Source organism: Podarcis erhardii (assembly GCF_964252035.2).
Source record: "Podarcis erhardii genome assembly, chromosome: 6".
Classification (NCBI taxonomy): Eukaryota; Metazoa; Chordata; class Lepidosauria; order Squamata; family Lacertidae; genus Podarcis; species Podarcis erhardii.
Genome location: NC_138510.1, coordinates 78099408 through 78119895, shown reverse-complemented (window position 1 = coordinate 78119895; position 20488 = coordinate 78099408). Strand labels below are relative to the sequence as shown.

The 20488-nt window shown below is 41.5% G+C and overlaps 1 protein-coding gene across 7 annotated transcripts in view; it reads left to right on the top strand.

Annotated features, from left to right (window-relative positions):
• Positions 1-20488, top strand: part of CDC14A (cell division cycle 14A) — a 96849-nt gene that overhangs the window by 36614 nt on the left and 39747 nt on the right. For 4 of the 7 annotated variants that reach the window (XM_081865916.1, XM_081865912.1, XM_081865915.1 and 1 more), the window contains 9 exons: positions 214-276; positions 3744-3831; positions 5913-6143; positions 8376-8514; positions 13372-13534; positions 14977-15092; positions 15920-15967; positions 17348-17479; positions 18089-18413. In XM_081865916.1, the coding sequence (XP_081722042.1) occupies positions 214-276; positions 3744-3831; positions 5913-6143; positions 8376-8514; positions 13372-13534; positions 14977-15092; positions 15920-15967; positions 17348-17479; positions 18089-18413 (1305 nt within the window). The remainder of the gene's footprint in view (positions 1-213; positions 277-3743; positions 3832-5912; positions 6144-8375; positions 8515-13371; positions 13535-14976; positions 15093-15919; positions 15968-17347; positions 17480-18088; positions 18414-20488) is intronic. The other 3 variants (XM_081865917.1, XM_081865918.1, XM_081865914.1) reach the window with 2 other exon arrangements.

Here is a 20488-nt window from a genome sequence, read left to right as displayed (position 1 = left end):
TTTAACCTAATTGCTATAGTTTAAAGGTTCAGTAGCTAAGGCAGGTAATAGAGGGGACAAGGGAGACTCCTAAAAAAAACCAAGAAAAATTCCTATGAAAACTGCCTTCCTTTTGTCCCATATATTTGACCAGCTTGGTGCTCATTCAGATTTAAATGGTTCAAAATGTCCTTTGGATGGTTGCCGATGAACTTGACATTTTTTGTTTTCTAGGCCTTACAACATGGATTTATTGACTTCAAGACATTTGATGCAGATGAGTATGAGCATTATGAGGTTTGTGCGTCTTCTGAACTGAATAGTTTGCCTGAGTTTCAACATGCACTTATTAAGCACAAGTAGTTCTGCTTTGTGGCGAAGCTTGGGTTTTTCCTAAATTGTAGGTGCTGCATAATTGGTGCATTGCTGCAATTTGTTGTTGTTGTTTAGTCGTTTAGTTGTGTCCGACTCTTCGTGACCCCATGGACCAGAGCACGCCAGGCACTTCTGTCTTCCACTGCCTCCCGCAGTTTGGTCAGACTCATGTTTGTAGCTTCGAAGACACTATCCAACCATCTCGTCCTCTGTCGTCTCCTTCTCTTTCCCAACATCAGGGTCTTTTCCAGGGAGTCTTTTCTTCTCATGAGGTGGCCAAAGTATTGGAGCCTCAGCTTCACGATCTGTCCTTCCAGTGAGCACTCAGGGCTGATTTCCTTAAGAATGGATCGGTTTGTTCTTCTTGCAGTCCATGGGACTCTCAAAAGTCTCCTCCAGCACCATAATTCAAAAGCATCAATTCTTCGGCGACCTGCCTTCTTTATGGTCCAGCTCTCACTTCCATACATCACTACTGGGAAAACCATAGCTTTTACTATACGGACCTTTGTTGGCAAGGTGATGTCTCTACTTTTTAAGATGCTGTCTAGGTTTGTCATTGCTTTCCTCCCAAGAAGCAGGCGTCTCTTAATTTCGTGGCTGCTGTCACCATCTGCAGTGATCACGGAGCCCAAGAAAGTAAAATCTCTCACTGCCTCCATTTCTTCTCCTTCTATTTGCCAGGAGGTGATGGGACCAGTGGCCATGATCTTCGTTTTTTTGATGTTGAGCTTCAGACCATATTTTGCGCTCTCCTCTTTCACCCTCAATAAAAGGTTCTTTAATTCTTCCTCACTTTCTGCCATCAATGTTGTGTCATCTGCATATCTGAGGTTGTTGATATTTCTTCCGGCAATCTTAATTCCGGCTTCGGATTCATCCAGCCCAGCCTTTCGCATGATGAATTCTGCATATAAGTTAAATAAGCAGGGAAACAATATACAGCCTTGTCGTACTCCTTTCCCAATTTTGAACCAATCAGTTGTTCCATATCCAGTTCTAACTGTAGCTTCTTGTCCCACATAGAGATTTCTCAGGAGACAGATGAGGTGATCAGGCACTCCCATTTCTTTAAGAACTTGCCATAGTTTGTTGTGGTCGACACAGTCAAAGGTTTTTGCATAGTCAATGAAGCAGAAGTAGATGTCTTTCTGGAACTCTCTAGCTTTCTCCATAATCCAACGCATGTTTGCAATTTGGTCTCTGGTTCCTCTGCCTCTTCTAAATCCAGCTTGCACTTCTGGGAGTTCTCGGTCCACATACTGCAATTACCTTCCAGTTATTGATGCATTTCTTTTTCAGTAAAAGAGCAAATACAAAGAAGTGAAAGGCTGCTGAGCGCCATGGCATGATCCACTTATAATGAGATTAGAGCAGGGGTCAGCAACCTTTTTCAGCCGTGGGCTGGTCCACCATCCCTCAGACCATGTGGTGGGCTGGACTATATTGGGGGGGGGCAGTGAACGAATTCCTATGCCCCACAAATAACCCAGAGATGCATTTTAAGTAAAAGGACACATTCTACTCATGTAAAAACACACTGATTCCCGGACCGTCCGCGGGCTGCATGGAAAAGGCGATTGGGCCGCATCTGGCCCCCGGGCCTTAGGTTGCCCACCCCTGGATTAGAGGATCTGTATTGCATGGTACTGTGCAAATGCCATCCTTTAAAAAAAAAAGAGTTTTCAATATAAGAGAAGTGAGGGGGAACTCCTTCTCCTCTCAATTTCTCTTGTTCACTTAGTCCGAAGAGGGAAATGTATTCTTAGGGTAGTGGACCAGTGTTAAATGCTATTTATGTCTACCTGGTTCTTAGCTTGTGGAGTCTGAGTAATGGCTATTGCATGCCTCAAGTTTACTGCTGCGTCATTTTACTGGGCAAGTAATGTCACTTCTATTTGCCTTGCACAGTATTTTATGTGTTCTAAGTCTGAAACATTGTTGTTTGAAGAGAGTACTTGAGAATGTGTATTTAGAACATGTCTGGTCAAGTTTTTCCAACAGGAAGAGTAGGTAGGTGGATTAACCAATGGTCGCATTGTGAAATGCTTGCACTACTTGTTAAATATTAACTTTGGGGTTAAGTTTTTTTTAAAAAAAAAAACCTGAAGCTTCCAGAAGTAGCACCTCTTGTCCTTTAAAAAAAATGAATTTTGAACCTTTTCTATATAATCTTTTTCATTTAAAATTTGCTGCCTCCTCTTCATCTCAACTTAATACAAATTGCTAAGAATGAGTGTCACTTATTTTTAATGCTTACAGAGATTTAGCTTCACGCTGTATCTAAGCAGACACACTGGCCAGGATCTAAATAATTAATAATAATAATTATAAAATGTGTATGCCGCTCTTCAGCCGAAGATCTCAGGGCAGTTAACAACAGAAAAATAAAAAAATGAGAACACAAAAATACATAATAAAACAGAAACAAAAGAACTGCTTAAGGCCTTACAAGAGGGGGCTTGGACACACCTAGTTGAGTTCTGGAATTCTTTTTAATCTCGCGTGCCCTATGACATCCTCTCTTTCAAAAGTGCTTGCAGTTGCTAGAAAAGCAAGTCTTAAAGCCACAGTGGGCTCATGAACCTATTTCCACATGCAGTTCCTTGGATCCTGGACCCTTTTAATCACTTCCCTTAAATCTGCCGTCTGCACCCAATTAAATATGCCTAGGCCTATTGATGACCTTGGAATTCTGTTTGTGTGTATGTAAAATAGAGGAGTGTTTTACAAAATACACAGCAGTGAACTACCACAGCCAACCCTGTCTCTGTTACAAGTATACCTGTAGAATTAAGATTTTATTAAGTGTGCGCTTTAAAAAGGAACATGAAGTGGCTTTAATACATTATTGTGGTACTCTCAACATCTAGGTTTAAAATGGAAGCTATTGGGGATGAATGGTATCCAACATGCTTGCTCCATTTGCATCCTACTGATGACTTCAGCTGATACACACCTCTGCTTCATCTCTGCTTCACACTTGGCATAATAAGAGGATGAAGCATGAAAGTGATAGTTGGCCAGAAGCTTGTATTTACCACATTTTAAAAAACAACAAAGCTAATTGGTCTCAGTTTGTCTTCCCTTAAAGATTAGTTTTGAAAGTCTTAATCATGTCACAGACTTCCATTGCCACTCTTAACTGGAGGAAAAGAGATTGAGACACTTCTTTGGTCCTGGAAGAAGTGCTTTGGGTAAAATTTGAGCAAACTTGCAAATCTTTCCAAGTAGATATTGCAAGCAGGTAAACTGTACAATGTCAATACAGCTCTCTCTTATGAGCAGACAACAAATGACTTTTCAAAAGCTTTGCAGAAGAGGACGTTGTTCAAAAACTATTGTGAAGATAAATATTTTTCTAAGTCTCTGCTTTTGGTTTCCACTAGCGAGTTGAAAATGGTGACTTCAACTGGATTGTCCCAGGAAAATTTTTGGCATTTAGTGGACCACATCCAAAGACCAAGATAGAAAATGGTATCTGTTTTTTCCTGTCTTTTTTGGTAGAGTTGTGTGTATTTTGCATGACTAGTAAATTGACTGTGATCCATTGATCTACATGTGTGAAAAGTAGATATTGAGACCTTGCTGTATGCACAGGAACATTGTATGCACCCCTTTGGAGAACACCATGCTATTAGTGGAAACAGTAGTTGTGTGGATGTGTTAAAAAGCTACAAGGGTGCTTCCAAATGGGTGTTTAATGTAAGCTCATGTGCACAAGCTTTTTACAGCATCTACATGCTGCCATTAGCATCAGTATGCTAATTTAACCTTTTCTGTGGAAGATCAAATACGTTTTTTAAAAACCCAACCTGTTGCCAGAGACCCATTTGTGCTATTGAGCTTTTGTCTGGAAGTACCCATAGAGGCCAAATGAACATTGTTTCATGTCTGCATTTTTTTAAAAAAATATAATTATCGTTAGATGAAAATAGCTTATAAGTGGGGAAGACGACGAACCTTCCTTCTTTCATTCTTAAAACTGGCAGTTTGCATGAACTACAAGTTTAATTACAAATGACCTACAAAGCTAACATTTGGGGAGAAGATAGGCACTGCCTATGAGGACTATTAAACATAAGAGTTGAAAATGAAGGCAGGACGGTTGGAGGGACTAGCCCAGCATCTATAATACCTAGATAATGGTCTTAGATAGTTGTAAGGATTCCTAAGGTTATGTTTGAACATGCTACATAAAATATGAATTCTTTATTGCCAATGAGGCAGATTCTGGGGCAGAATGATCTGCCTTCCTATGAGGTCTCTGCCAGTGGAGTCCAGGCATACAGTATTGCAGACTGAGGACTTCTTGAATACATACCCTATGATTCTAATCTAGAGTGAAACCTATAAGGTGGCATTATTCCCTGTTTTAGATACTGTATTGGCTAAAATAATACTCACTTCTTTTAGACCAATATGCTAGTTTTCTATTCTCCTATTCAGAATGAATGTTTTATTCCTAAAGGCAAAAAAAGCAAAAATCCAAACTCAAGTGGTTGGGCACTCTTTTTTTTTGTAAATCATTTTCCTTTTGATGCCCGATTTAAGCACAGGAAACATCTTGCTATTAAGAATTGCCCTAGGATATTCTTGTATCTCAGACTCTTGTATCTAGCCTTAAATTTGTTCTGCTTTCTTTAAACGAGCCATAGCTCTTATCAGTTTGGTAGCTACTGAACTATAAAGCATATCTTCAAAAGCTATATAAAAAGGAAACTGTGGGGGGCAGCATAGAAAGGAAGAGCATGCATATTTCAATGTGTTGTTGACTTGCTGAGTTAGCTGAGGGAAGAAATAGAAAATACATTAGTTGTTGTACCCCACAGCTGTAAATGTTCTACTCTAATATACAGATACCTGGAGAGTTTTGTGTTAATGCTTGTTTTAATCAAGTCATTTTCATGGTGATGAGGAAGATGCAAGAATGCTGCATTCTGGTCTACATCTAATTGAAGAAGGGGGTTTTCCACTCATACTTCTTCTACCCTATTAGTTGTTCAGCTTCTTGCAACATTAGCTAATATCATTAGTTTGTTCCTTGTTCACATGTCACTGTTACAGGCTTAGCAATACTGTGCAGGCTCCCAGGAATGAGCTTGCAGATGCTTTGCTTGGTATTTTCTGCTTCATGAAGATAAGCCAAGGTTTGGCTTAGCATGACACCTGAGCAAAGACTCGTGGCTGTCTCCACACCAACATCTCGTGGCTGTCTCCACACCAACATTTACATATATCTATCTCCAAGGAAAGACCAAAGCAGTGAACATTTGCACAGTCTCACTAAGCTATATTTGGCTTAATGCGTTGTGCAAACTAAGGTTCCGTGACTGAAAGTTTATTGACTACAATTTTAGGCCGCTCAACTTTGTATACTTGCACAGATTTTCTTAGTAATGTTTGCTTTCTTTTTACACTATGTTGATTACATTAGTAATGTTCGTTTTTAAACAAAAAGTGTTTAAAGTCTGGTGTTGTAGTTGTTGTCTGTACCAGGAGGAAGTTTTTGGAGGTCGTATACAAACAGCCAGGCATTTTCGCTCTTCCTGTTACAGGCTACCCTCTCCATGCACCGGAAGCCTATTTCCCATATTTCAGGAAGCACAACATAACAACTGTCATAAGACTCAACAAGAAGATTTATGAGGCAAAGCGTTTCACAGATGGTGGGTTTGACCACTACGACCTGTTCTTCATAGACGGAAGCACGCCGAGTGACAGTATATTGCAACAGTTCTTGACCATCTCTGAGGAAGCAGAAGGTGCCATAGCTGTGCATTGTAAAGGTGAGTTCTTCCAAAAGGAAAAGCAATTCACTGGTATTGTATTCTGGCACGAAGAGGAATAAATAATCAGGTTTGAAAATAGCATTCTCAGATCTTAATTTTAAAAATGCTGCGTTGGGTAAAATAGTCTAAATTATGAAAAGCTTCGGCTGCGATTTTGAGCAGAAATTTCATAATGGTTCCCGCTGTTTTTAATGCAGACCCTATTTTATTCCACTGAGTGATGCTATTGCCTCTCTTTTTAGTGAAGCGTGTCTTTTCAATATTTTAAAAAATTATCTTGTAGACATAGAAATTACTGTTCTTATGCTGTTGGGATAGCAGTGATAAATTTTGCCATTTGTCTGTGGTGTGCTGTGCTCTGCTCAAATGAAACGATTTTTATTTGGAAAGCAGGGGTGTAAAAGTATAGTGTTGCCCTTTCCTCTCTCCGTGCCCCTTCTTTCTTATTAATTAGCTGAAAGCAGAAGGCAAGGTGCTTTTTTGGCTTTTGTTCATTTTCTTTTAAAAAGCCAATCAGCTTCTGTTCTTGGGCCCACAACCATCCTAGAGATTCATTCTCCCTACTGTCTTCTGAAGCGAAAAATATCAGTGTTTCTTTTGAACTGGAACAAACTTTTCCAGAACAAAACTATTTCCATCTCAGGCCGACCAGGGTTAAAACTAATAAAAGACATTTCACAGGAGCCATGTACTAAGCTAATGAAAGAACCTGGAGAGGTAATGTAGCCTTATTGGAGTTCACCTATTGGGTCTGCGTTGCTCTGGGACAGGAGAAAGGAAGTCAAAATGACACCGAGGTTGGTTCAAAGAAAGAGTTTATTCTGCTCTCCGGATAGCAGAAGGCACTTGCGCAGTGAGTCCACAGCAAGTACAAAGACATGACAAGTTTCATGCAGTATTTATATCCTCCAGGCACCCTCTCCCTCCTCCCCTCAGAGCCCAACCACGTCAGCCTATGTACACGGGTTGACATCACATATGTTCCTGCTCCGGCACTCTTAACCTTAAAAGGGATTTCCTTCCTGCACTCCTGACCATAAAAGGATATTCCTATTCCTACTCCTATCTTGGAGCAAGAGGTCACTACTTCCGAGAACATGCTCTGGCGTTAGTCCCAGACTTGGGTCTCTGCATCATTTGTGGTCAGAACATAAGATATGTCTGTGTCTGTTCTACTGGTAGAGTCAAGGCCAGTCTTGCCGTCAAACTGATATGGGAGAGAGCTGTGTTCTTGTTTTGCATTTGCTCAACGGCTGAAGTTTATGCATTTTAGCTAAGGAGAAATGGGGATTTTAAAACTGCCTGCCCAGTCAGTTTTGGGGTTTTGGAAACCCATTCCTTCAGTAACAGCATTGGACACCAATTGTTGCGGTGCTCTGTTAGCTGAAGATTACCTTGGCTTCTTCACTGCAGCTTGTGCCTATGCGACTCTCACGATCCTGAATTCACAACCCTAAAAAACACATTCTGGATAAAAATGCACCCCCAGGAAATCATAAACTGCTAGCTGAGGAGATGAAGATCAGCTGTGTTGGTGGTTTTTTCATTAGGTGCTGAAATCCTAGTAAATCTTGCACTAAACATGTTTGGGGTGGGGTGGGGAAAAGAGCAACTCTAATAAACCATTTTTTTAAAAAAAGAATACTTAGGATGGAGTTACACTGAGAATGAATCAGAAATGTAGCAGAATAAATGCAGACTCAGTGTCACCCTGTATTGTGGCATCCTCCAGCTATGAGCAGCTAATGGTGTGTGACAGAAATACTCCCATATCCTGAAATCTTCACACCATGTAAATAAATGATCTTTCACATTAAAAGGGAAGGGAGACCTTGACAAGGTAATGCCTTTTCATGTGACAAACATCACATATAGTTTCACTTTTCGCATACGCCTTCAGTTTGACTTGCGCAGCAAAGCAGTATACCTTTGTTCAGTAGATTTACCCAGAGCAGGAATAGAAAGGGCAGTGGAGGTTAAGACAGGAATTAGCAGGGCTCTGTGGGATCTAGCAGGATGTTTGTACTACGATGGATTCCTGGTGTTTAAAATAGACATCAGTAATGTTCTTTTGTAAAACATTAGGACATGGTACAAGGAAACAAGTTTTATGAAATATAACACATTTAGAGGAATTCGTCGATATTCTTAAACACGTGTAGTTCTGTACCTAACATCAATTTTATGTCTCTTCCCCACCCCACACCCCACCCCATGTTCTCACCGTAGCTGGGCTAGGAAGAACAGGAACACTGATAGCCTGTTATATAATGAAGCACTATAGATTCACACATTCTGAAGCCATTGCCTGGATACGAATGTGCAGGCCAGGTTCTATTATTGGACCCCAGCAGCACTTCCTTGAAGAGTAAGTATGACACCTCTGTTAATCATATAATTTGCTGTTCCACACCAGACACTTTCCCCTCTCTGTAGAGCTTAGCAAGTCTTCTGCATGAATGCCAGATTATTCAGTGACTTTCTTAGAATTCTCTCGGCTGAAATTGCGAGTACAATTCCTGCTCTATACTCTAATTTATTACAGCTCCGATTTATTGTGTTACGCAGGGTATGATGGCTATTGTAGCTTCAGGGCACGGGTTAAGAAGTAAAGTAGTTTAATCCTCCTGCGTGACTTTTTGGCTGAGCAGAGTGAGTCAGTATTTTGTGTGCATTTGTAATGTGATATCTTTGTTGATAACGGCAGACAGCTCAGTCGGTAGAACATGAGACTCTTAATCTTTGGGTCTTGGGTTCAAATCCCACATTGGGCAAAAGATTCATGCATTGCAGGGGGTTGGACTACATGACCCTCATGGTCCCTTCCAACTCTACAATTCATACGAACTGTATGGATTAAGGTATCAGGATGTACTTGCAATTCTGTCATGAATGTACGCAACTTCTTTCAAAGTGGAATACTGACCCTTTTCTCCTACGTGTTCTTGAAGAGGGAGGAAAAATCTAAAATATATTTTGTGGAATCACTCAAGCCGTAGTACCCATAGAAAAGAAAACCCACAAGAAGTAGTAGGGCTACCCACTTAAGATGATAGATTGACCATCTGATTTGCCTTATGGGATTCGTAGTTCTGATGGTGATGCAATTGGTAATGATGTTGTAGTGGCGCTAAATATTGTAGCTGGTCAGGGAAATTGGTCAGGGAAATGTGTCAGCAAAATTCAAGGTTCTGATTCCATGCCACACATTCTCCATTGTTGTATTTATCACTCACACATACATGTCACATTACTCATGAAACCCACACATGCTAAAACACACACACACACTGCAATGCATTGCCCAAGGGTAAAGGTTGTTGTTGTTGTTGTTTAGTTGTTTAGTCGTGTCCGACTCTTCATGACCTCATGGACCAGAGCATGACAGGCACTTCTGTCTTCCACTGCCTCCCGCAGTTTGGTCAAGCTCATGTTGGTAGCTTCGAGAACACTGTCCAACCATCTCGTCCTCTGTCGTCCCCTTCTCCTTGTGCCCTCCATCTTTCCCAACATCAGGGTCTTTTCCAGGGAGTCTTCTCTTCTCCTGAGGTGGCCAAAGTATTGGAGCCTCAGCTTCAGGATCTGTCCTTCCAGTGAGCACTCAGGGCTGATTTCCTTAAGAATGGAGGGTAAAGGTTAACACAGAGCTATATTTTTTCAAAAATTGTATTCGTGTTTTAATGCTGCATGCTGCATTTTGTTTTCCGAAGGGTAATCTACACATCTTTTTAATAAATAGGTGCTACACAGTCTCTAACTCTCCAAAGAAAACTAATTTGTATGTAAATGGAATGTCCCCTTACCCTTCTCTGTGGTATCAGTGGCAATGAGGTTGCATTTCTGGGGGTGGTGCAGTCACCTGAAGCCCCTTTCTCACTCGCTCTAGCTTAAAGTTGAGAAACAATCTGAACTTGTCCTCTATGATGAGTCTCTTGCCCTGTTGCCCCGTACATAAGGGGTGGGACTCACCTAACTAGCTCCATCAGCTGAACCCTGCACAACAACTTCTGCTTGCTCCGTGGGGCTCCCTCCCCATATGCCCCCTGAAATTGAATCTGTGGGGTTGGGAGAACCGCCATGGGGTTGGGAGAACAGCACATGGAGGGTGAAGAAGGGGGTATCATTCCACCTGACTTGCGCACACAGCACAATTGGAAGATGTAATGGCGTTGCCTCCTGTTCCTAGTCTGTGTAACCTTTTTACAACAACTGATTAGCAGCGAGAGGACTTTTCAGCCCGCCCGCCCCATTCATGGAATCGTTGACAATTATCTTAGGCTTGTCTTGAATCTGCTTCTCTTGACTCATGCATATATAGGCCCCCTACATTAGATAGGCACTCATTTGCAAGATGCAGCTTAATGTGATGATGGGGAACCCCAGGCCAAATGTGGCTATTCCTTGACCCTCTCAGTTTGGCCCTCTGGACTCTTCTCTTGCCCCCAGTACATTTGCCTGGCTGGAAAGTGTCCTTGAACTGTGATAATTTCCCTTGCTTGCCCAGAAAGGAGGAAGGAGACTTTGGTAGTCTAGGTATGTGTCAGCCTCCAACTTTCACATGGCTGGAATGTAGCCTGTTGTACAAAAGGAAAGAGTCACATCCATTGCTCTGCCCATCTTTACATGTGGCCCCACATATCACTGGTATGTAGCCCCAGAAGTTTGCCCATGAGGGGATGAAGCAGTCCTTTGGCTGAGAAAAGTTCACCACCAGCAATTTTATGGCCATTTCCCCTGGGAAATATGTCACTATTTACAGCCCAACAGTAGTTAAGCAGAATATGCTAGATATTGTTATGTGGTATCCAGGTATCTGACAGGATTAATCCCAGCTCCGATTATACTACTACTACTACTACAACAACAACAACAACAACAACAACAACTTATTATTATTAATACTTCGCCCATCTCGCTGGGTTTCCCCAGCCACTCTGGGCTGCTTCCAACAGAAGATTAAAAACGCGATAAAAGATCAAACATTAAAAACTTCCCTAAACAGGGCTGCCTTCAGGTGTCTTCTAAAAGTCAGATTGTTCTTTATCTCCTTGACATCTGATGGGAGGGTGTTCCACAGGGCAGGCGCCACTACCGAGAAGGCCCCCTGCTTGGTTCCCTGTAACTTCGCTTCTTGCAGGGAGGGACCTGCCAGAAGGCCCTCGGTGCTGGACCTCAGTGTCCAGGCAGAACGATGGGGGTGGAGACGCTCCTTCAGGTATACTGGACCGAATGCTGTTTAGGGCCTTAAAGGTCAGCACCAACACTTTGAATTGTTCCCGGAAAAGTACTGGTTACTGAAAAGTGCAGAGCTAGGAAAGCTGAGGGCATATTGATATTAGCAAGACAGAATGTAGGCGTTTTAACATCCGAGAACGACCACATGAGCACATTGGCAAATCGGCTGAGAAGAAGGTTTCAGAGTTTATCCTCTTTGCTAAAGGTCGCAAGTTTAAATGCCAGAGATGAACAAAAGTTGCTTTCTCACAAAGCGATGATTCACGTTTGGAATTTTGGCTCTTTTCAGAGAGTTTTTTTTTTAATAAAAAAAAAAGTTCAATTTTTAATGCTTTGACACAAATATCTAGAACAAACATCATAAAACAACAGTGAACGATGCTCCTAATTCATACTGCCATTGTTTTGTAGTTTATAGAAAATAATGCTTTTGGCACAGAGAGTTCTGTATTCCTGGCTGTTCCAAAAGGCACATATCCCCTAACTTTGGGATTTAAAAGGTTAAACGCATTGAGTCCCAGTTCTTTTTGTAGTGATAACTTTCTCACCTTTGCAATCCCTGGATCCCTATGTGAGACAGAAGAATAGCACTCGAAAGCATTTGAAATGGGCTAGAACATATTTTAGTTTTCAGTAGGAAAGCCTGAACAGTAGTGTTCAGGTCCAGTTGAAGAACCCATGTTTTCTCATTAGTGTCAAGAAAACTTCCTTGCATTCTTTTTTTCAATTGTGTCCTGTACATCTGAGAAGAACACAAAATCCTTTTCTCGCGTGAAGCTCTGTGTTGATATCAAAGCTCATCAATGAAGATGCAAAATGCTAGACTGGAGTCCTAACCTTCCCTGTAAGAACTGTGCTGTTTAAAGTAAAAAGGCTGTCATTGCAGAAGCAGGGTGCAAAGGAACTTGAACTGTACAGGGTCTCTGTTCTTTTAGATTGTGTTTTTCAGTTGTCCTACCCAAAATACTTCTGGACAGTTAGCCTCCTAACAAATAAATGCTGGGAAATAATTGTAAACAGTTGTTCATGTGCACTTTGCAATGTATGAATAAGATAATCTAAAGCAGAAACAAAAGCTTCCTCGATAATTAGAAGAAAGGATAACATATATTTCACCTCTTAATCTTTGCTCATATGTGACACAGATGCCCAGCATGTTATTTCAAGAGTTAATGGCTTTCATCATCAGCAGTATAATCTCAGATCACACTTAATTATACTGGATATCAACTTCCTCACTCTAAGCAGAAATAACTCCCCCCACCCCATCTTTCTAATCCTGACCTATTCACCAGTTATGTAACCTCCCTGTGGGAGCTTTTCTCTGAGTCAAAGTATGTGGATAATGCTATTTCTTTTGGCTCACTTCCAGAGTTGTCACACTTCGTTCTACTAAGCAAAACTACGGGGGGGGGGGAATTGCTTGTGGAGGAAATCAGTAAAATTTAGCATAACAAAGTTTAAAAAAACCAGCAACACCCAGCTACATTATTTTTCATAAATGAAGGAAAAGGCAATGGTCACACAAAGTAACTACTTTTTTTAGATGCATCCTGTTTATATGTGCATTAGTTTAACGTATTTATATTTTCATCAGTTCATTTCATGAAAACATTTAAAAGGTTATTTAAAATGAACTTTTAATGACACAATAAAATAAAATTTTCACAATTTTGTAATGCAGTATATTAGAATTGATTTTTTTTCTGGTTATGATAATCTTTCCCAATCAAACGTCTGAAGAAGCAAGAACACCCAAAAGAAACTTCCAGATAAAATTATTTAAAATAAAGTTATGTATACTATAATGAATGATTTCCAATGCTACAGTATGTGTAACCAAGTTGAAAGTCCTATTTTACTGTACTCTACCCTGGGGCTACTCTGCAAAGAAGTCTTAAATATTTTTAGAAATTAATAGTTGTTTATACTGTGACTTTGACATGCATTTTGCTGGAACTAATTTTGCCCTTTTTTCACTGTTAAATAGAAAGCAGTCGATGTTATGGCTCCAAGGTGACCTCTTCCGATCAAAACAGAAACCAAGATTAGTAGATGAAGACAGCATGAGCAGAATTCTGTCTGGCTTGGATGACATTTCCATCAGTGGGACTTTGAATAAAATAGAAAGTAATTTGGATAAATATGTAGAGGTAAAATTTCACTGGAATTATCCCCTTAATATCCCAAGTAGAAAAGCTGCAATGGAGTAGTTTTTGAAATATAATAATGCTTGATATACGTCTTTTATCCATCTATCTCACTCTTGTGTGTTCAGAGCACTTCACGGGTTCTCAAATAACTTCATATATTTTACTCCCGTAAAAAGTGTTCAGTATTATTATTGCTTTAGTACACCGGGGGAGGTGTGGGCAAGAAGACTGAGAGAGAGCATGTCTAAGGCTACCTAGTAAGTTCTTAGAATAGATGAACATCATCAATGTAAATCCCCAATTGACCTCTCCGGTGCCCTCATATTGAAATTAAATAGTGTGGGAGACAACACAGTTTCCTGGGGACCCCAACAGCACAAGTGCCATGGGTCCAAGCAGTCTTCCCCGCAAACTACTTCCTGGAGTAGGCCTCTTAGCTATTATGCTACCCCATGATATATATGCTAAGGATTGCAGCCAACAAAGTTCTACTCAGAGGAGGCTCATTGGGATTAATGGACCCATGCTATTTCAACAGGTCTCCTGTTGAGTATGACAAACATTAGATACCACCTTCAGTGCCCTCACATTATATCCTGGTCTGCTCACTGACAGTAAGTTCAAGTTTCCAGGCTCAGTCATAGCTGGAATACAAGCCAAGATGTTCATTGTGAAGCCAGCGTGGAAGAGCACTTGGCCCCAGCTTATGAAGCCAGGAACGATTGTCCAAATGTGTTTCAGTGTTAGCACATTGATTGGCATTCAGGTTAATTGCAAGCTAATGGGTCCCGTCCCCCCCAAACAACGCAAGGTATGTTGGAATGGAGAGAAAGCAAAACACAGATGTGACAACACTATGTCCAATCTTGGTTGTGTTAACTGATGTGACGGCACTACATTGTGCTTTTGGCCTTTGTCCATCTTAGAACCTGGAAGAGGATAATTCCAAAGTTACCCGAGGGCAGGTGTAGCTTTGCTTTTATAATTTGAGCTAGAGCAGGCAAAGGCAAACTCAGCCCTCCAGATATTTTGGGGACTACAACTCCCATGATCCCTAGCTAACAGGAACAGTGGTCAGGGATGATGGGAATTGTAGTCCCAAAACATCTGGAGAGCCGAGTTTGCCTGTGCCTGAGCTAGAGTATTTCCTCTCGAACAACTGGTCATCAACTTTTAAATTCCAACCTGTTAGATAAGATGCACTCAACTGCTTATGTGTGAAATATCTCTGTTGTGAAAAGCGCACCCTGGGAGGGCTTTGTGGGAAATGGCAACTTGAGCCCATGGGTTATCTGTGTAGTTGATAATGGACCCAAAACAATATGGCACAAGAAGGAAAGGTATATTGCCTTCAAAGGGCTGGGCCCCAGGTAAAGTAAAACAAAAAAACACAATCCTGTTTTGAATCTCCTTAATTTTGTTGAACTGTACCTATTTTCCAGAATGAATTGGAAGACACTTCAGAGCAGGAAATCAAGAATGGCATGACGCAGGGGGACAAACTTCGTGCCTTAAAACTTCGGAGGCAGCCACGTTCAGCTACAACGGGAACTCTTAGGTGACCCATTCACAGTTCTCGTGTTCGGGGAGCTATCTAGATTAGCAGGTGGTATTCCACCAATACTTTAAAACACCTAATTTCACAGGTCCAGCATTAAAAGATCTGTTACTTTGGACAACGATGCCTATCTAGGCTTTGACAACAACTTTCCCGGGACATGGGGCAAGAGGCTGGGGACAGCTCTTTGTCTAAAGATGTTAGTTTTAATGGGAAAAGAGGCTTAAAATATTTCATAGAAGTCAGATTCTGAGTTACCTGAAGAAATGTAACTTCGTGTATGAATGTGGTCCACCCACATTCTTACTCTGCAACATCTATCTAGGATTCAGGAAGAGGTGTCTAATCACCTGCTACCTGGTCCTTTTGTTTTTACTTGTGATGCCAGGGACTGACCCTTGGACCTTGTCCATGAAAGGCTGTGTCTTCCTTCTGAATGTGGCTCTCTGTGCCTTAAGACTGTTGAAGGAGGCCCTGCTTTGGGTGGTCACTATCTGAAGGGTTGGGCATGAGATTGAGGACCTTCTTAGTGCAGACACATGCCCTGTTGAGCTCCCTCCTCAGGGACATTGGAGAAGATCCCAATCTTCCTGAGCATGGGTAAAATGTTTATCATTTCCTTTCCTTTTTGGGAATCAGTTTCCGGATTGGGAGTGAAATGTGGTGAACAGCCTGGTACTTTGTATATTAGTAAACTCCTGTTTCATCAATATGTAGTACTCTTGTTGGTTCTTTAATTAGATTGTTATACTGTATATATTTTAAGGATTTTAGGTTTGGCTGTATAGTGGGAATACTTTTGATTTAAAATGCCATTGATTTTCTAGGTTTGAGGATATGAAACTGCACTCCAGATCCAGGTCTCAGCCTTTCAGGTACTTATTTCCATAGTTCACAGAGAAGCAATTTGGATTATATTTTCACTGACTTTTTGGCAGATCTTGAAACGTCCCGTTTCCCCCTCGCCCTCTCACTTAAAAGTGATTGTCCCTGTAAGTTGTGTGTGTTAGAGCCGCTTCTTATATCACAATTCTTGTTCAGAGAACTGTTGTTGGAATTTGCTCCCGTTAACGGCCTTTTGCAGTGGGACATATTTTATACCTACTTCTCCTTGTGAGCCTGCCATGGGTATGTTAAATGTCGGGAATGTCGCTTAGCCATTCTTGTGTCTGATTCACAAGTAAATATGTATATAAACCTTTCGTTCTCTTAAAATTATCCCACACTGAAAGTGACTTTGAGCATCATTCCAGCGAGCAAAATGTGTATTCAGAAAGCTGCCCTGACTCATCTGCTTAATGGCTTTAAATGCATTCTTCCACACAGATAAGTGTGGACTTCCGAATGTAAGTCTTTGAAGTGATGTGGTAATTGAAACCAAATCTCTAAAGCAGGGTTTGCTAATCTGTGGTCCTCCACTTATTATTGGAATACAGTTCCCATTACAGTGGCACCTCGGGTTACATACACTTCAGGTTACATACGCTTCAGGTTACAGACTCTGCTAACCCAGAAATATTACCTTGGGTTAAGAACTTTGTTTCAGGATGAGAACAGAAATCGTGCAGAAGCGGCACAGCAGCAGCAGGAGGCCCCGTTAGCTAAAGTGGTCTTCAGGTTAAGAACAGTTTCAGGTTAAGAACAGACCTCCGGAATGAATTAAGTACTTAACCCGAGGTACCACTGTATCCCTTATCCCTGGCCATGCTGGCTGGGGGCTGGGAGTTGGGAATGCAGCAACATCTGGAGTGCCAGAGGTTTCCCACCCCAGCTCTGAACCTGCTCCGTGCATTGTAATATATTCACTTGGGTGGCTCTTCATGATTCAGATTATCTCTGTGAGCAGTTTCCTTTACAGTTGCGCAGCATCAAAGAGTACATCCAGACTGGGGACCTGAGTCTTCAGGGCACAGCACTTTGCATGAATTGGTCCATATAACAGTCTTGAGTGGTTCCATCTCACCAGGCTAGTTTGTTTGTTTGCTGAGCATCGCTAACCTCAGACGCCTAGAGTGGTGTTTCCACTGCCTCTCTGGGATTTGATGGAACTCTGGGAGAAGATAATCTGCATCTTATCAATATACTGGGGTCACTATATCCCAAATCCCCAAATGACTTCCCCAGTGGTTTCAGTCCTACCGATAGGTAGCCTAAGTATTAAGCTTGCGTTTCTCAAAACGTTAGTTTAAGCGAGATGCTTCTGTCTAAATGATTAAAACATACTTTTGTTGTTGTTCTTCTTGTTCTTCTTTCAGACTGAATACGGCATCTGTCTCTCAGGGATCTGTATCTCCTTTGAAGTCCTCCAAAGTGGCTGCTGCTACATCACCTGCAGTGAAGAGAATAAGCAGAAGTTCTCACTCCTCCTCAAGCCCAAATTTTAAAAGGTATGCCTTACTCTAGTCTATCTTTTCCTTTGCGGGGTGGGGAGATATAAAGGAAGGGCAATATCAAGTTTTTTTGGAGGGGGAAATGGATATCAGTTTCATAGATTCGCATCTTGGTCTTTGTGATTGGACTGCTGATTGTGGTAAATTAGTTTGATAGTCTGAACAAGTGGCCTTGAGTACTAATGCAACTGTGGCTGTGATGCTGAGAGGGGCCCTCTATTAAAATATCCACATACAGGGGTTTCTACAGAGTCGCCCCCCCCCCAAGCACTTTTCAGCTGTTTATAGAACCAAGAAATAGATAAATGGCAAATGAATCAGCTAGGAGCTAGGAAATTCCAAATATCCATAGTCATCTCTTACGCATGGATTTGGGGATAGTCTTCACTTACAATTCCAGGCCTTTTTGATGGTTGCTTCATCGTTTGCCTTACGGGAAAGAATGAAGCTGTGTATCGCCATCACTTAATTTTGTGACAATGGTTCTTTCGTTGTTTCCTCCCCCTTAGTACCTTTTACAAATGTGCCTTGCATTAACCATCACGTTATGTACATTTTGTGTGTGTGTGTGTGTTTGTTTTTACCCCGCATGTGTTTTCCGTTCAGCATTTCCATAAACTCCAGGCTAGCCAGTTCTCTAGGGAACCTGTATGCCGCTTCAGATGATGCCGAGAGCAAACTGACATCATCGTCCTCTAGGACAGGTTATTCTGTAAACCAAATCTGCAGTCACTTGAATGGCAGTGCGCACCTGCCTGCCAGAAATTACCATGAGCAGAACAACAACATGTACAACAGGAGCGGCAGTAGCGCTACCAACCTCAACAGCTATGCCAATTCTCCCAGCGTCCTGACAGACGAGTACAGCACCTACAGATCCTTTACGGGGCTCGCTGCTTCTCCAGCAAGATACCTGAGTCGCTCAATTCCTGTAAGTTCACAGCCAAAGCAGCCCTTCCAGGAACCTGACAGAATCTCCCTTAAGCCTGAGCTCGCTCTCTCTCTCAAAAGGGTTTCTAACCATTCTAGATCTCAGTTTCTGGTCTTTTTTTCCTACCTAGGACATGCAGATCTTTTCACCTTTGCCATTTCCTCTAAGCCGAACCGATAAGCTGCTCTTTACTTCTGCTTCTTCAACGTTTGCTCTAAAAAGCAGATCTTTTAACTCTCTAACATCTTCCATGAGCGTATCATTCTTGCATTAATCTATCCATTTCAAATCATTCATAGTAAAACGCTGGAAACCTGAACCTCACCTGACAGTGTGAGGTCTTCCTGAGTCATTAGATGTATTTAAAGGTAGCATAAACAATGTTAAATAGGGCGTAGCATTCTCACCATTATAGAGGAATCAGACCAATTTGTAAAATGATGTAATGGACTAAAACAATGGAAGTCTTTTACTTGCCCTAAAAACAAGCTTCCCTATTTTTATATCTTCTAAAACTTTTCATCTTTATGGTGCCTTTTTCCTATGTGTGAATGAAATGTGCAGATAACTTAAATACATACTATTAATGTATAGTATTTGACATACTTTCATTATATTTTTGAAAGTTCCAGACAGAAAAGCCAATATGTTTCTTTTACATTCCATAATCTACCTCAAATTGTACATGCTGCAATTTTTATTTTTAAAACCCTTTCTTTAACCCCCCTTGACTTCTTTGAATACTGTTTAATGGTCCAGCCCAGTAGTGCCTAGGATCAGGCTGCAGAATTATTGCAACTATTAGTGAAGCCAAAACCAGCACCTTCAGCTACTTTGGCATGAGTTATCTGTCACAAAGGTCATAGTGTGGAAACCTGCTTCCCAGAACTGAGAATTGGGTTTCTTCATATTAATTTGTTCCTGAAAATTTGTGATGGTGCTCTTGAGAGCATCTGGCATCTTGCTTCACTTAGGGATAAAAAACCTGTAATTTTTTTTTTCTCTTTGGAAATAATATTGTAATCCCAGAAGTTTATTGCAAGAAGTGTCTGTGGCAGTTGCCTTTTTTATATATAAAAAGTGCATTTGTTTTTAATTGAGTTTCTTGTATCAGAACATTGTATAAAACACCATAAAATGTCAGCAGTTTTAAGGTGTTATAAAAGGAAGGCACCATGGCTGAAGCAGACCATTTCTCAGTGCTTTTTTCCTGGCATATACTACCTTATGTTGCAGGTGTTCTAAATTACATTTTGGAATATTATTCTGTAGCAGAGGCTTGTGCTAAATCTCCTGAATGTTTGAGTTTGGTAGAAAGGTGGAAGGGAGAAATATATATATATATATATTGCATCCTTTCATGCAAAGGATGAGAGCTGATATATGCAGTGTCAGTGATCCTTAACAAACAAAAATGGATCGGACAACTAGTTTGTCACAGTTTACTTACAGTATGATTCCCATGAATAATGGTGCGCAAGCAGATCTGGTAGGGTCTCTATAGCTGCCATGTTACTGAAAAACAATACAGTTGTGGCTACTCAAAATCATGGTAGCCCTGTTAGGTACATTAATCCTCCACTCTCTGTCTGCCACTAAGTGCAGATTGAGACAAAATAAAGTTAAGAATCGGATGGGGAGGGGAAAGAGATAGGTTTGAATTGGGCTGCAGGCCATACTGAATGCATTTGATATTGAATTGGGCTGTAGGACAGGGATGCGGGTGGCACTGTGGGTAAAACCTCAGCGCCTAGGACTTGCTGATCGCATGGTCGGCGGTTCGAATCCCCGCAGCGGGGTGCGCTCCTGTCGTTCGGTCCCAGCGCCTGCCAACCTAGCAGTTCGAAAGCACCTCCAGGTGCAAGTAGATAAATAGGGGCCGCTTACCAGCGGGAAGGTAAACGGCGTTCCGTGTGCTGCACTGGCTCGCCAGATGCAGCTTGTCACGCTGGCCACGTGACCCAGAAGTGTCTGCGGACAGCGCTGGCTCCCGGCCTCTTAAGTGAGATGAGCGCACAACCCTAGAGTCTGTCAAGACTGGCCCGTACGGGCAGGGGTACCTTTACCTTTCTGGG